This window comes from Agrilus planipennis, unplaced genomic scaffold (assembly GCF_000699045.2).
Source record: "Agrilus planipennis isolate EAB-ADULT unplaced genomic scaffold, Apla_2.0 scaffold15, whole genome shotgun sequence".
Lineage (NCBI taxonomy): Eukaryota > Metazoa > Arthropoda > Insecta > Coleoptera > Buprestidae > Agrilus > Agrilus planipennis.
The window spans coordinates 575,768-593,028 of record NW_020438871.1 but is presented as its reverse complement, the minus strand read 5'-3'; the positions used below and the strand labels follow the sequence as shown (position 1 = coordinate 593,028).

Sequence of the window (17,261 nt, the reverse complement as noted above, 5' to 3'; positions counted from 1 at the left end):
CGTACTTGTTGAATTTGTATCACAGTTGGGTGAAGGTGAAGTCGAAGAAAATATCTATCATCAAACATACACATCAAATTTAAGATGTCTGTCGGACTTCGGAAATGGCGTTTGTTTTAAAAAAAAATATGTTTTTGTGCAATAAGAATTATTAATTTATAAATTACAATTGTAAAAGTGAATCATATTGTCTTATATATTACAGATAATGGCTTCGCAATATTCCCGTGAGCAAATTAAGATTGCAGTTGCAAAAATTTGTCTAACCATTGGATGGCATTCGGTACAAACAACCTCGGTGGAAATTTTAACCGATATCTTGTCGCACTATTTATTACAACTTGGAAAATCTACTGCGGATTATGCAAACGAATGTAAGATATTAAGAATTAAAGTGATGATTTTATACCCTTATAAATATTCTAGTTGGAATGATTGAACCAAATTTGGATCATTTGGCATTAGCATTTCGTGATTTTCATGTAAATCTTTCGGAATTAGAAGAGTATGTTAAATATGTCGACTTTGGAGAACCTCCAACATCTGTACCAAAGTTTCCAATTCCAAAAGAAGATCATCTTAATTTTCTTAAACCTGGTAGTAAAGAAGTTGTTACAAGACCAGTGTATATTCATGAACATTTACCACCAATGCATCCAGTGTTAGAAGGTAAAGTAAATACTATATACTACATGGATAATTAAAAGAAATTGTGTGTTGTATCATTTAGTAAATGATAATGAAGTTGAAGAGAAAAAAGAAGAACCTGAAAATCTTTCACGTTCTGAAAATACATGTCCTATATTTAAAAGGCCAGAAACAACAGTTGGAGAGCCTTTTAAAAGACCCAGGTATTTACATACTGTGTTTTATAAGATTGGTTAAGGTTTTTAGTGTTCAAGTATTTTTTTTAAACAAGGTTACTCTTAGAAGAAGAAGGAAGACCCACTAGGGAAATAAGTAGTGTGATGATGACGACATCTGGTTTTTTATCACCAGCTCGTGAAGGTAAACTTCCAGAATCTCGGACTCCACTGGTTTCAATTGATCCTACACCACAAAGTAATAATGTTATGCCTACTGATTCTATTAAAAAACCTGTAAAAGCACTGAAAAAAGTAGAGAAGAAGAAAGAAAAAGGAGGGAAAGAACTATTTAAGCCAGGTTTAGATGAAAGAATTAAAAAAATAGCTAATATGAAGGACATTGTTAAACTTAAACAAGTTAAGATGAATAATAATGCTAATAATCCGTCACTACTGGCGAATAATGTGTTGCTAAATAATGATATAAAAATAACTCAGATACCAAACAGTAAAATCAATTCGGCTCTCCCTCAAAATAAGTTTAATAAAGCTCTTGAAGCAGCAAGACTGAAAACAGAGAAACTTAATACGACTATTACTCCTATTCCAATTAAATCTTTATTTGCAACAACACAACAATCTACAGTGCAGAGTCCACAAGTGCCAAAACAATCTCAACAGTCCCCCAGTCAACAGTCTCAGCAACTGTCACACCAATCTTCCCAACAACAGCAGCAAAACTTAGCAGGACATCGAGATGTACATGTCGATAAGTTATTTACAGAACCAGATAAAAAGAAGATAAATATATTAAAGAAGATATCAAATGTTAAAAATGAGAAATTGGAGAATAAAGTGATGAAAATAAAAGATGAAATAAAACAAGAATCTAGAGAAAGTTCTCCAGATCTTGTTATCGATGAGGCAGCTTCTGATATTGTTAACAAAGTTCATCATTTGTCCAATGACATTACAATAGAATTAATAGAGCCTCAGCCAGCACAGGCACAAAAAAGTCCTGAAAAAGTGGAGAGAAATTATTTCGATGATGATTCTCCACCAGGAACACCGTCTACCCCCAAAACTCCTGAAATGATTACACAAAGCCCTCCATTACAAATTAAAGAAAAAAGAAAACGAAAAGATAAATCAAAAGTGAAGAAGGTAAATTATAATTTTTGTAACTTCACTTTCCCTCTATTTGTTATTTGAAGTCTCTGATTTATGTATTTTACCAATTTTACACTTTGTTCTTAATTTTTAGGTATCAAAGCATGTTAGTCCAAATAAAGTGGAAACTGATGTTATCGATGTAGATTTGGAGCCCCCAAAAACACCTGAAGCCCCTCAAGTTGATGTGAAACCAAATCCACCAATACCATTTTCTTTCTTTCCTAGTTTTCCAGGTAAACTTTTAATAATTAACTTTTTAATATTCAATACTGAAAATGTATTAATATTTCAGGCCCAGGCTTGATTCCTCCTCCTTTAAATAACTCCTTATTTCCTCATTTACCTATTCCTCCTTTAGGTATATCTACATTTGGACAACCTCCCTACATACCTCCTGTCCATCCTGGAATGCCCATGAATTTCATGCAGCAAATAAAGCAAGAAGAACCTTCTGTGAAATCTTTACCACCCCATCCTCTTCTTTCTCTTGAAAAAACTTTACCCTTGACTGGGTCTGAGAAGGAACCTCCAACTAAATTAGAGAAGAGAGGAAAGGAACACAAGAAAGACAAGAAAGAAAAAATTAAGAAGAAAAATAAAAAAGACAAATTAAAAAGTAAGGCTGAGAAAAAGAAGCTGAAAGAAGAAAGGAAGGAAAAAATCAAGAAAGAAAAGAAAGACAAACGAAAAGAAAAGGAGGTGCATTGAAAATGAAATCCTTTTCTTGTTTTTATATTTAATTTTTTTATTCAATTTGTTGCAGTTGAGAGTAGATTTGGAAGTTGGTTCAGTGCCCAAGTTGACTCTTAAATTGGGGCCAGCTTCTCCAAGACCAGATACACCCGAAACAAGAAAACTGTAAGATATTGGTGACAGTTAGTTTTAATAGTCTATTATTATTTTAATTTTAGGAACATAAAACCTGTTGTTAAAAAAGATGAAGAACCGATGTTACCTGATTCAACAGATTCAAAAAGAGAAATGTCGCCAGAACTGGCCAAAATTTCTGCATTAGTTACTGGTCAACCTAAGCCAAAAAGTAGTAGTGCTAATAATCATAGTAAGATTTATTTTATTCTTATTTGCTGTCCTTCAGGTTTTTGTTTTCCATGTTTTACAAATAGATGCAAAATCTTTTCCGTTAATTTTTTTTTTGTTCTCTTACACGCAAGATTCTATGGTTACAAGGAAAACAAGTGCGTTGTTAATTATTGTTACATACTAGTAATTGTCGTAATTGTGCACTTCTATGCATGCAGATGTTATGTTTTATTCGTTTTATTAGCAACTATTTTTTTTGTTGCATTTTATAACACTTTTTTTTTTAACATTAAGTATATGTGGCAATATCGTCTTTATTTATTTAACATAATAATTACATTACTTAATTTGCGTACTTATATAGTATAATATTATTTTTCTTTAGTATTTATATAAACGTATTTTGAAGTAGGCATGACAAAGCATTTAGTTTAATATTTCATAGTACATAACAGAAAGTAATTGATCCCTTAATTCTCATATATTTAACTGATTTAAACCTATGAGTTTGGATAATAAGTGGCGGCTATAGCTTCGTTATTCAAATTAATTTACTGCTGTATTTAGTAAATAATTGCGAAGCATAAATAGGGTGGTAAATACTTTTTTTTGCTGCACAGTTTCTGCTGACCATATTTTCACTTCCGATTCTTATTCGAAGAAGCCTGTATTCAAACCAATACCAAAAATAAGAACTAAAGAAATTAAAAAGGAACCTCATTATGACGTTGACGTATACAATACTCCTTCCAGTTACATTGTAAGTAAATAAATCTCAGCATTTACAATTTCGTTTTTCAAATAATGGAATCAAATCTGACCAAAATTTCACATCTCATTTCATTTGTTCACCATGTTCATTCATCAGCTAAGATAATTGTAATAATGGTATTGTTTTTCTATTCCCTGTTTTTGGAATGAAGGTGTGTTCTAAAAAGTACATGAACTTCGTTTTATTAGGAAAAGTTTTTGTATGAAAGAATATTCCTTTATCTTAGGCTTTAGTACGGCATGTTTATAAAGGTAAGATTCTTGCTTACAATTAGTTTGGTTCTGCGTGGGCTTTGTTTAGAATGTAGTGGTGAGGGTAAAAATAGATACTACATGTATTTTTTCGAGGCTTTTGTATTTTTCTGTACATTGTGAATAGTATTTTCTAATATCTCTTGACATTTATTATGGGGAACTTACACGCTACACAAACTTTTTCCAAAATTTTTGAAATAATATTAACAGGGAGGCAAAAAAAAGATATTATTATATTTATAATTTCAACCACAAACAATTGTAACATCACGAAATTTAAAGAAAAGTAAATCAATCTTTTTACCTTTTTGGAATTTTAAATATCTTGAATGGCCTTTTGGTTTATGTATTTTCACGCGAAACAAAACACTTTTTTGAGCCAGTCTAATTTGATATAAAACGACTGTTATAGTTAAGTCAGAATGAAGGGTATTGGATCTAAATAATTCTGTTCGGTAAGAAATAAAAAGGTGAGTTCCCCATTTTTTATGCATATTAATTAATGTTAGTCTCTTAAATTACAATGGCAAAGAAGTGTTCAAAGTAAGTGTTAAGCTAAAAGTTTATAAATAGAGGAAGAAATGGTGGTTAAAGAAGAAGTAACTTCAGCACCTCTGTCTACTACTCCACTTCGAAATGGCGCAGGTCCAGGTAGGCCTCGTGTTCATTCAATCAAATCGAAATCGACAAAAACAAATAAACAACAGATACGACAACTGCCTCAACAACAGCAGAACCTAGTACAACAACCACAACAAAAACAGCAAACCACAATTAAGGCAAGTCCTTTTTATCGAACTGAAAGCTGAGAGTGGTATTATTGTTGTAATTTGATTTAAATTGCAGTTTTTTTGTTTTAGTTTTAAGGTTTTTGATAGTATCATTTCACATGTGCACCTGCAATCATTATCAGCTATTGGTCAGGTTTGAATTATAAGTGGTAGAGCGTTTCAGCTATTGGAGCGATGAGCTATTCATATTTGTAAATACTTAAACGTAATTGCCTGGTAGCCAATATAATAATGAGTTGTTCATAAAAGTGCTTNTTTTAATAACTGGTTTCTTGGTTTGGAATGTTTATTATTTTTTGTAAAACTTTTAAATTAACATTTATATTTTTGTAATACCTACTCTTTCCTAAATAAATTCCTAGCTATAACATTTTACAATCAATGCTTACCCATTTGCTGGTCTTGATGGATGAAAACAACACCACTCACAAACGAAAAGCAAACATGTTTACCCGATTTGACCAAGTTTGCAACTATAATTAATGCTAATTTAATAGAACAGAATAATAATCTTACGTAATTACTGTAATTAAGTGAAAAATGTTTTTTCACGAAATCAGACATTTGAATTTGGTAAATAGTTATTGTTTACGATTTGCAGACATNGCAATTGATTTGAGTATTTAATGAAGTCGTATAAACAATTTTGTACGAGTACTGCACTTTATTCAAGTTACGTTGTTTCTTTGATGTAGGATGCCGAAGGTAATAAAGTGTGGATTTGTCCAGCATGTGGGAAACAAGATGATGGTAGTCCTATGATAGGTTGCGATGATTGTGATGCATGGTATCATTGGTTAGTATTTCCTATTACTTTACTAATTTCACGCAGAGCGACTATGACAGTTCTTTTTATTAAAGGGTTTGTGTTGGAATCCAAGTTCCCCCTGACGATAATGAAGATTGGTACTGTAGGAATTGTATCAATAAAAAACAAAAAGATTTACAGACAAAAGAAAAGAAGAAAAGGAAAAAGCGAGAGAAGAAAGATCACTAGATTATGTATTTTTTGTTCAATTGTATCAGAAACTCAATGTTAATCAATTTCTTCTTTTAATTTTTTAAAACTCAACATTTTAAAATACCTTATCTAAAAAATATATTTTAAAAGCTGGGAACACTTATCATTTTAGAAATTTTGCATTTTCTCCTTTATGAGGACACCATTAGTAACCAAAAAGTATTAGATGTTGTTAAACCTTTTGAATATTTCATGTATTTAATTTTCTCTGTCAATGAATGAAAAATTCGTTTCCAAATGTCATTTTGTACAACCCATTAGTGTGAATAATGTGAATAAGATTTACTTCTATAATCAATTTTTAAGCGTTATTTATATCTTTGAAACCTTTTGGTACACTTATTTAGAATTATTTATTATTGCAAATGTATGTTTTATAATTAATACCTAGCAAAAGATTTTTGGTATACATATTTTATGTACGTGTATTTTAATGTAACTTTTTGTGCTGATTTTTAGTAGATATATATTGAAATTCTGTGTAGTACTGCACAAAGTTCTAGTCATAATCATAGTTTTTATTTATTTTGTAAAATGTGTAGACATAAAACAAAATAATATTTCTTACAACTTTTGTAAATGGTTGGCACATACAAAACGAAATTGGCAGTATTATATATAGCACTAATTAAACAGTTGCATATAAAATACTTTTCAGGACGGTAAAAAAAATGTTAAACAGTTATCCCTATTTCTTTTAAAATCATTTATTTATATCTATCAAGAAGATCAAAAAGGAATGAGTAATTTTACCCAAGTAAGTATCTATTTATTATGAATAAACTTTATATTAATTACAGTTCGTTTTATTTTACACAGTTTCTGTAAAATTCTGCAGGGATCTGTAATCTAATTCCTAATATTTTCTTCATTAATTACATTCAATTACAGATTCCTGCAACCTAACTGTTACAGGTTGCTTACATTATTAATAAAGATTGGATTGTAAACTTAAATTATGTTACAGACTACTGTAAACTGAAGCTTTATACTGCATGAATGGTTTGAATCTGTCGGTGTTAATTAGTTATATTTACTGCTACAGATTACAGTAACTTTTTATGAATGTTTGAATCAAGTTACAGATTCCTGTAAACTTCTTATTTATACATACATACTGGTATAGGAATCTAATATTCATGATCACAGATTCCTGTAAACTGAACATTTATCCATTTATACAGGTATAGGAATCTAATATTAAAAGTCACAGATTCCTGTAAAGTGAACATTTATCCATTCATACTGGTGTTCGTATCTAACATTCAAGGTCACAGATTTCTGTAAACTGAACATTAATCCATTCATACTGGTATATGAATCTTTCGTTCAAGGTTACACAAATTTCAAAATGTAGTATAGTAATATCTTGGAATTAACTGTGAACTTTGGTGGCGCCATCTATGATTGGGTAGCTGAACCTTCATTTTAAGATTACAGATTCCTGTAATAAATTACAGATTCCTGTAGCCTCTTTATTTAAGATTCTTTCTTTCTTTCTTTCTTTATTTAAGATTCTTTATTTAAGATTCTTTCTTTCTTTATTTAAGATTCTTTATTTAAGATTCTTTCTTTCTTTATTTAAGATTCTTTATTTAAAGGTTTTAAGCTTGTAGGGCTGGATAAATGGGTTAGAAGGGGGCCCCCTTGAAGCCCGCCCCCTAACCCAATATACCTGGCTTGAGCTCCATAAATATTGGTTTACCAATGACCTGCAAATGCTACGGTGTCGCCACCTACCATGAAGCCCCAAAACCAAGAATTATTGTTATTATCATCGCTATTATCTTTAGTTTTGAGGTTTCGTGCCAGGTGGCAGCACCAAAAATCACTCGAAATTACACGAAATTACAGGAATCTGTAATTTCGCGAGTCGATCGTGGGGACGTGGTAGGAAGTTGTATTTGTATTAATATTACTAATTTACAGAAGAAAAAAAGCGTATGTTTATTTACATGAATGTTTTGCGAAATTACAAAGATTACCGTAATAAAAATAATAACACGTTCCTACCTTTAATAATACTTAAAATCTATCTAAAACTATATTATTCTACGACTTATACTAAGTTAGTAAGACGGTTACTTTATTAAATATACAAATATCTTAAACTAATTATTACTAGCTACTTAATCTATCTAAAATTATATTACTCTAATTCTTATACTAAGTAAGCAACAAGATTACCTCAATTTTATTAAATACACAAATATCTTAAACTAATTACTACTAACTACTTAATCTATCTAAAATTAAATTACTCTAAGACTTATACTAAGTTAGTAAACAGATTAATCTTATTAAATAAATACACAAATATCTTAAACTAATGCTTACAGTTAATTTTCAATACAACAAACTAAATCAATTTAACTAATTAAATCTTTAAATACAAAAATTATTCATTATATGCAACAAGATATTTACTAAATAAGGATAATTCATCTTTTAACGAATATTTAGCACTCTAAGCAGTAATCATATACCTGAACATTACAATAACACAACTAAAATGTCCAGAAGGTGATTTCTCCCTGTTGTCCTGACATGACACATCTTCCCATTTTTCATCTCTTTAAGCGGAGCTGTGGCATACAGGCAGGATCTGGATCTAGATCTGGATCTGGATCGGCTTCATTCTAAAATTATTTTATTCAATAATTGCATGTTTAGAAGTTAAAAAGAGACTATTTTTAAAATAAGTATTTCATTGACCATGTTAATAGGAAGAAAGATAACTTATTAGCGTCAAGAATATTCCACTTTTAGTTGCACCAAAAATCTGAACTCCAGAACTTGATGGAAAGTTGGACTGGACCCAATTTCTCATTGAAACACAAAATTAAGTAAAAAATACGCTTTCAATTGACCATTTCACATAAAATATGTTAATAAATAATTTACATAGAAAGCCTATTTTATACTCAATTTTATGACGACTTGGTTGTTACCTAAAACAAATAGTGTTAGCAATTATATTATTAAAAACAATATAACATTATAAATCAGGATTTTCAAATCCACTTTTAAAATGCAATGACGTTAAGTAGTTGTATTATAGATAATTTAAACAAGAAAATATTTCTTCTTTTTGGTTTTAATATCATCAAAAGTGATATTTTCTTATAACTGCATTTTGTACTTTACCCTTGTAATTAACCACGACGTAGTTCAGGCACTTCAAAAAGTTGCTCCGTTACGAAGAATACAAGCGGATGTCCAGTTTAGTAAGCAAACACATCACCATCGATATCTACAGAGAAATATCGTTTAATTAAGTAAAAAATACGCTTTCAATTGACCATTTCACATGAAAATTGTTAATAAATAATTTATATAGAAAGCGTATTTTATACATAATTTTATGACAACTTGGTTGTTACCTAAAACAAATAGTGTTAAAAATTATATTATTAAAGACAATATAACACTATTTTTAAATCCAATTTTAAAATGCAATGACTTAAGAAGAATTTAAACAAGAAAACATTTCTTCTTTTTGTTTTTATATCATCAAAAGTGATATTTTCTAATAACTGCATTTTGTACTTTACCCTTCTAATTACCACGACGTAGTTCAGGCACTTCAAAAACTTGCTCCAATACGAATAATACAGGCTGATGTCCAGTTTAGTAAGCAAACATCCCCATCGATATCTACACAGAAATATCGTTACATAAAAAGGCACTTCACTATACACATAAAAATCAAACAATAGGTATGTAACACCTGCAATAATGCAACAATATTAAGATTAATATCTAAACTCATACATTTGGGGAAGAAACATCAAAGCTGGCATGAAATCAATAACAAGGCGAGGGAAACTTAAATCAGAGTTTCCTCGACCATTACTAATAAGGGGTGAACCACACTTATACATTCTCAAAAAAGCCGTTAGTAGTTGGCACAAAGTCAATAACTGCGATGACAGTCGCAAGTCAGGGCTTTCCCACGATGCCCGAAATTGATCACCATGATTTTAGGTTTTAAAAGTCCAAAATCTTAGCTTTAGGAAAGGAACGTCAAAGCTGACCAAAGTCAACGACATCGGGTAGGGAGTTTGGCACTAATTTAAATTAAATCCCTCGACCATTGCTGGTCAAGGCAGGACTACGGTTTTAGGTCGTGAAACCTAAGGTTGTAGTCCACAAAAAATCGTCAATTGACCGAAATCAATGACTAAGCTGACAACTGCAAATGAAAACCTACACAAATGCAGTTGTCAAATTTTGGTCCCACGATGCCTGAAAAAGAATGACTGCTTTGATTTTAGGTTTTTGAAACCCGAAATAAAAGCTCTGGGAGCAACGTCAAAACTGGCATAAAGTCAGCGACAAAGGATGGGAAATTGGTACTAACTTGATTGAGTTTCCCTCGACCATTGCTGGTCAAGGTCAGGACTACGGTTTTAGGTCGTGAAACCTAAGGTTGTAGTCCACAAAAAATCGTCAATTGACCGAAATCAATGACTAAGCTGACAACTGCAAATGAAAACCTACACAAATGCAGTTGTCAAATTTTGGTCCCACGATGCCTGAAAAAGAATGACTGCTTTGATTTTAGGTTTTTGAAACCCGAAATAAAAGCTCTGGGAGCAACGTCAAAACTGGCATAAAGTCAGCGACAAAGGATGGGAAATTGGTACTAACTTGATTGAGTTTCCCTCGACCATTGCTGGTCAAGGTCAGGACTACGGTTTTAGGTCGTGAAACCTAAGGTTGTAGTCCACAAAAAATCGTCAATTGACCGAAATCAATGACTAAGCTGACAACTGCAAATGAAAACCTACACAAATGCAGTTGTCAAATTTTGGTCCCACGATGCCTGAAAAAGAATGACTGCTTTGATTTTGGGCTTTTAAAACTCGAAATGAAAGTTTTGAAAAGGGCCGTCAAAGCGACAAGGGGTGGGAAATTGGTACTAAATAGAAAAAGATCTTGACATCATGCCAGCCAAATGATGTGGGTATTTATAGTAACGTAACGGATTTAACACATCTTAAATTGAAATATTTTAACAGTTCCTAATAATCTTAAGCACAAAGAAAATGTTAATTCTAGAAAAACTACATAGAACCACTGGATTCTGAAAAATGTTTAAGAACCTCAATATGTACATCAACTAAGCACATTTCGTATTTTAATCATATAATTAGTTAGAGAATGTGGGTGTTCACCATGTTGGGCGAAATCATATAACTTATTATTTTTGTCACAATCAGATGTATAATCATAAGTTTTCTTTTAGTCAGTCCTTAAGTATTTTTTTTTTCTTACTTTTTCAACTTTTCGTTTGTATCAGTTTTTAAATATAAGCACTTATGGCATAGGAACGATCGTCGCATTTTATTAGCATTAATATGCTCAAAATACGTCACTTACCTATTTGAAGATTTTCAAATAAAATTTTCAATCACTGAAGAGTACCTAAGGGACCTAGATATAGAACCTAGTACTATTTCAAACTTTTATATGCGAAATATTCAAAATAATTCTCACAATCAAATAATTTATTTTAAACATCAAATAAAATTCAAGAAAGAAGTCTTTAAATAAATCGTCAAAGCATATTAGGTGCGTACTTTCTAGTACTGAAAAATAAAAATTTATACTTATGTCAAAAAAGAAGGGAAGACAAAAGCAAAAGTTTTTTGATCGTCCAAATTAATTGAACGATCGAAGGATGTGAAGACAATACCTGCTGTGGTGTCAGGAAGCTCAATACGTCATCCGTCCTCCACCATCAACTGATGTTCCCATTAGTAGGCCCGAAGAAAAGCGGTAAAAACCCTAATCATTACTTAGCGTAACACATAGCATGATTATCGCATAGCGAAATACCTGCCGGTGTTAATAGTATAGCATGATTGTTCGCATTGTTGCGCAATACCTGCCAATTCCTATCTAAGTAAGTAATTAGTGCAGTTACCGTGAAGCTCCAGTTCGGAAATGAAAAGGATAGCGACTAGTATGCCCTAAATTTATTAATTAATTCTAAAAAATATGTTGACTTAAATTGTTGTAATTTTAAAAAAAAGAGAACTTTTAAGACATACTAGATGATTTTTTCCTTTTTTGGCATAATAATTACCTACTGCGAGTTAGACGTAAAATTTATTCATTTACACGATTTCCGTTTTAACTTAACAATAATTTATTAGCAAGACGGCTATTTTAATAACTGGTTTCTTGGTTTCGAATGTTTATTATTTTTTGTAAAACTTTTAAATTAACATTTATATTTTTGTAATACCTACTCTTTCCTAAATAAATTCCTAGCTATAACATTTTACAGTCAATGCTTACCCATTTGCTGGTCTTGATGGATGAAAACAACACCACTCACAAAAAGATGCAACAAGTTTTACCCGATTTAACCAAGTTTGCAACAATAATTAATGTCTTCAATAAAATACAATAATCATAACGATGTGAAAAAATGCGATAGCAAGTTCAATGTGCTTAATATTTTTCTTGACTTACTTATACATATCTATTTATATGCGATTTTTAAAATTTGAATTAAATTAAATAAACAATCTAAAAAGGACAAGTGATAAAGATTTTGAAATATGACAACTTGGACATTTTTTTTTAATATATGCAGTATTTTTGTTATACATCATTAAGGCAATTCTTGTTTGAATATATGTAGATCAAAGTATTGAAAAAAGGAATTGCTATTTTAGTTACGATATAATAAAATAAATGTAACTGCAATAGTAACAAAAGGTTTAACGAGAAAATGAGAAAAGAAATTCTAAGTATGAATGAAAATTAAAATCCAGAACATTTTTTTGAAAAAATTAGTTAAAGATTTAGTAATACCTAATTTTTACAAAAAATATTGGTTGCAAACTTAGTCTAAATGCACTCCACGACGAATAATACGATAGAAAATAATAAAAAGCTGCCAAAGTATTTGACGCGGTTAATAAAACGCCTCGGTTTATCTTGAATGTTAAATTCTTATTGAATTTATATATGACCGCTATAGTTTTCCATTTTATACCTTTTTATGAATCTTAATGCAATCCTTCATCTAAAAATGTTGAATATTATGAACCGTAAATCGTTAAATTTAACGATTATAATATTTGTCATTTTGAATAACGATTTTTCATAAATCAAGTTTTACCATCATTATAGGTACGTAATAAAGAAGAAACAACCATGGGATGTTTGGGAGGTACAATCAGAGACAAGAGTACATAAAATTAGAAATTCGTGATTAATTAGATTTTGCAGCATATCATGAGGTAAATAAATATTACCTATACTAAAAAAAAACGTATACGATTTGAGAGAAAATTTGGAATTTGACAGAAAACTGAATAAAATAAGAAATAACGAACAATATGGAAAAATTTTAACTGATATTTGGCAGTGAATATGCCTTGATTTCAACTTCGAAACAAAAAAATATTTAGTTTCAATCTTTATTAATAATGAGCGTAAAACTTTGTAATATGTTTAAATAATAATTAAAACTTTAAAATTGCATTTATTTCAGACAATTATAAATATTATCATTATATTATCAAGTAAAAAAGAGATTTTCAACTAATTTTTCATTTTCTCCTCGATAACCATTTAGTGAATTTGAATAACCTTACGCTAAAGTGATTCTCAAGTTCAAGTTACTTATTATAAAAGTTTGAAATTTCTGGTAACTTTTTTTCTGTTAATAAAAACACACACAGATACACGCACGCACACACACACATGATCACGCACAAGCATATACCCGCATACGCACACACACACTCATACAAACACACACACACACACACACAAACACACATACCCGCGCACTTAATTTACTGGGAAGTTAATAAAGAAGGAATATCGCACAAAGCGAAAATTGTATTTCATATTTTATGAAGTGCAGACTGCTCGGATAGCTATAGCATGTACCCACAATGGGTACGTAATAAAATATAAAAATAAAAAATTCAACTCATCTTTTTTATGTTGCGACTATCCAAAATATTGCCTGGATTGTAAATAAGTCCCCCAATTCCAATAGTTTTCTTGGCAAGGTATTTGATGAGGTTGCGTTAGTTTTGGTTCACAAAACTTTTCCTGAAAAATATACGAAAAAAAAAACGTAAATGGTATAAATGTCATTGTATTGTTATTATAAATCCACAATTAGCAAAATATGCGATAGAGTTAAGCTTATTTCAAGTGAAATTTACAATTGGCTTGAACCACTAGAAAGAATTTTTATCAAATTTTCCCAATTACTATGTTAGTACTCACACTCAAAGCTTATTATCGCTAATGTTATTTGTCGGAATTGTGCTGCAGGACACATGGAAATTGTTTTGAAATGTCTTAACACGTTAAAACCATTTAAAGGGTGTGATTAAAAATGAGTTGAACAAAAAGAATGTGTGGTTATAAATTGTCGCCGAATTTTGAAGAATAAATCAAAAATCGAATTAAATTTGTTAAATATGCAATACTCCCAATATTGTTTATTTAACTCAAACATACATAAAAGACAACTATTAGGTACCCCGTTTGTTAAAAAGGTAAGAACCACAACCATGCCCTATTAATCCAATAAAAGTGGAATTGAGAATTAAACTCATAATTAACAAACCTAATACATATGTGTAATTTGTTTGTTGTTTAGCTATTTCTTTAAAGTTTAAGTTAATATTTGTTTGTATCAATTAAACGAACGCATTTTTAACAATAGTTTGCTAAATCCTTTTAGAACGTTAAAAATGAAATAGTAGTAACAATGCAATGACGATAAACATATTGAATTTCCTTGCGATAAATCTATTTAATTATTTCAATTAAAATTTACGATCAGCATTAACCATCAAGAAGATTAAGAATAATTTGCTTTTATTCTATGGCATTCAGCTTATTGCACAAATTTCTGTCAAGTTTTTCCCAATAGTAACCCATTATTTTAATCTCCTTATAAAATCGTAACAGAAATAACAGGTATAATAACAACGATACAATAAATTTACCTCAAACGAGGCAAAATATATTATTACTAGTAATACGAAGCAAAACATTTATTAACCGTAACGAAAACGTAGATAAAAAGCCGGTGAGCTATTTACGTGTTTACCACTTATTAAGGTACAAAAAATCTATCGAACTTGCGCCGTAGACAAATGGAAATTTCAAATGTCTTACAAATATATACAGGGTATAATTAAAAATTAGACCTACAAAATAAAATTTGCAGTTACAAAACGAACACTGAATGTTAAAGGACAAATCAAAAATTAAATTGAACTCATTAATAGTTGTCAATGTCAAATATGTAATACTATATTTTTGCAAAAGAAACAAATACTTTATATTACACTGTATGTGTCAAAAATACGTTTAGTATAAACGAAGAGAATCAAACATTAGAAATGTAATACAAATTACTAAATTTATATCAGTTGATGGCAAGAAAAAAATTGTGTCCTGTTTTTCAATTTTTAATAAAATAATAAGGTAAATAATNTTGTAAAGAAAGAGAAAAAGCGAATTAATTACATTAAGAATTAGAATAACGCCAACTTGTTTTTTTTTAATAGAAACAGTAATTATAAAAGTTAAATCAGTTGATGACAAGAAAAAAAATTGTGTCCTATTTTTCAATTTTTAATGAAATAATAAGGTAAATAATGACCAATCTAAATATTAGCTACATTCTTGTATTATTCGCTTTCAAAACTAATTTGATTACAGAAATGCATTTTCTTTTGTAATAAAAATAATGAGGTACAATAATTGTACTCGAATTTCCGCAATTGCCCTAAGACAGACCTATCTTTGCAACAAATCGATTACCTGTTATGTATACATAGAAAGTTTGAATTAATCTGTTGCTTTATTCTGCAGGACTTTTGTATTTTAGCTAACTAATTCGGCTGTTTTTTTCCTGATATTGTAATAAAATAATGAAATTTTTTTGTAATTTACATAAAAGTATAAAGAAATTAAGGCAATGACAATTAATCTAATAAGTAAAATAAAATCCATTTACCTTTAATACTAACAATTAGTATAAAAATACAATAAAATATGATAACGCCCGATCTACTTTCTATTATTCATGTAGAAAACGTGAACGACAGCTAAAGAATCTTGTTGCTTATCTAACGAACATGCGCCTTTTACAAATAGATATAGTTTTGAAGGGCGTTAAAAACATGTACAGGGTGTAATTAGAAATAATTTCATACAAAATCTCTAATCTTAGCACAACAGCTGACTGGTATTCCGACTTGTCGAAAATTTAGATTTGGTAGAATTATAAAATCAGTATACAGTGTGGAAATTCAGTAGGAAACTCTCAAAATCAGCGATTTAAATTTTTCAATAAGTATATTAAGCAGCCTATTTTCAGTTTCTTATCCTGTTTTTTAATGACAGCATCGATAAAATTTTTAATGTTATATTTAAAAAGTTTTTCTCAATTTGATGAATTTTTAATACTTGAACTTTGTGATTATTTTTCACTATTTTTTCAAATATAACGTTAAAAATTTTATACGGTTGGAAAAGGAATAAAAAGTCCTACCAAAATCAGTAATACAATATTCCTCGATTTTCTTCAAACACAACATATTAAAAATTTTATACGGTTGGAAAAGAAATAAAAAATCCTACCAAAATCAATAATAAAAAACATAAGTTGCCATTAAATAAAACCTACACGAAAGAGATATAAGAAACTAAAAATGGGCTGAAAACATCAACTACTGAAATTATGCGTTACTTAATTTTAATTTTCACCCTATATATGTGTAAGAATAAAACACCTTCCTGACTCATCATCGACCTTTTGGTAGCTAAAATTTTGCACAAAGGTTTCCTTTATGATACATATAAGGAATAATCAGGAAAGATATTTCGAAATTCAACCCCTAAGCAGATGAAAAGGGTTGACAAGGTTGAAACATTACTAAAAGTCGGTATTTAAAATTTGTTTGTTCAATAGATAATAAAATATTAAGTTACAAAGAAAAAAAATGAGCAATGATTCCGCAATTTCTTAAAAAAATAAACATTTAATAGAATATAAGAAAATTACAAGTTAATTCAATCCATAATCTTTTAACAAAGAAATAAACTATTAAAAATCATCAAAAAATATACATAGATATAAACATGCAGGAATAAATAAGTTATTAAATGGAATTTCTGGAATATATTTAAATTAGTATCTGAAAATCGGTGACTTTAACTTCAAATAATAGAAAATTATAAACCAAAGCAAACGACGATTAAACAAAACTACATCCAGAATCCCAAATATTTAAATGTTTATTATTAATTTTCTCTGAAGAAATATTAATTTCCACCATCTTATGAATTGTTAAATTTTTATGGTTTAAACTAAAGAAGTACAAGTGCAATTTTAGATAC

General features: G+C 29.7%; 1 protein-coding gene and 1 long non-coding RNA gene across 6 annotated transcripts; one reads left to right on the top strand and one right to left on the bottom strand.

The window, feature by feature from the left end:
* The first annotated feature begins 44 nt into the window (after nucleotides 1–44).
* LOC108735299 (transcription initiation factor TFIID subunit 3) lies at nucleotides 45–5,951 on the top strand. 3 transcript variants are annotated; one of them, XM_025977756.1, is made up of 11 exons: nucleotides 45–374; nucleotides 427–669; nucleotides 731–851; nucleotides 920–1,970; nucleotides 2,071–2,212; nucleotides 2,272–2,678; nucleotides 2,743–2,837; nucleotides 2,891–3,039; nucleotides 4,620–4,825; nucleotides 5,533–5,633; nucleotides 5,699–5,951. In XM_025977756.1, exons 1-11 carry the CDS (start codon nucleotides 209–211, stop codon nucleotides 5,832–5,834), a joined length of 2,817 nt encoding a protein of 938 aa, XP_025833541.1. In that variant the 5' UTR covers nucleotides 45–208; the 3' UTR covers nucleotides 5,835–5,951. The 3 variants fall into 3 exon arrangements, with proteins under 3 accessions (XP_025833541.1, XP_025833542.1, XP_025833546.1); XM_025977757.1 differs by lacking the exon at nucleotides 4,620–4,825 and adding an exon at nucleotides 3,641–3,780; XM_025977761.1 differs by lacking the exons at nucleotides 4,620–4,825; nucleotides 5,533–5,633; nucleotides 5,699–5,951 and adding an exon at nucleotides 3,152–3,285.
* Nucleotides 5,952–7,742: 1,791 nt separating this feature from the next.
* On the bottom strand, nucleotides 7,743–12,135 carry LOC112905297. 3 transcript variants are annotated; one of them, XR_003231696.1, is made up of 4 exons: nucleotides 9,413–12,135; nucleotides 9,006–9,241; nucleotides 8,574–8,809; nucleotides 7,751–8,497 (listed from the first exon to the last, which is right to left on the bottom strand). It is a non-coding gene; the product is annotated as an uncharacterized LOC112905297 (long non-coding RNA). The 3 variants fall into 3 exon arrangements; XR_003231697.1 differs by having other exon boundaries at nucleotides 7,743–8,809; nucleotides 9,006–9,111; nucleotides 9,413–12,131; XR_003231695.1 differs by having other exon boundaries at nucleotides 7,749–8,809; nucleotides 9,413–12,132.
* Nucleotides 12,136–17,261: the final 5,126 nt, after the last annotated feature.

Excerpts from the sequence above, each read along its gene's own strand:
- LOC108735299 (XM_025977756.1), top strand. The coding sequence starts at position 209 with ATGGCTTCGCAATATTCCCGTGAGCAAATTAAGATTGCAGTTGCAAAA. Across the intron at positions 1,971-2,070 it reads ATAAATCAAAAGTGAAGAAG|GTATCAAAGCATGTTAGTCC; the intron begins GTAAATTATAAT and ends CTTAATTTTTAG. Across the intron at positions 2,213-2,271 it reads TTTCTTTCCTAGTTTTCCAG|GCCCAGGCTTGATTCCTCCT; the intron begins GTAAACTTTTAA and ends TTAATATTTCAG.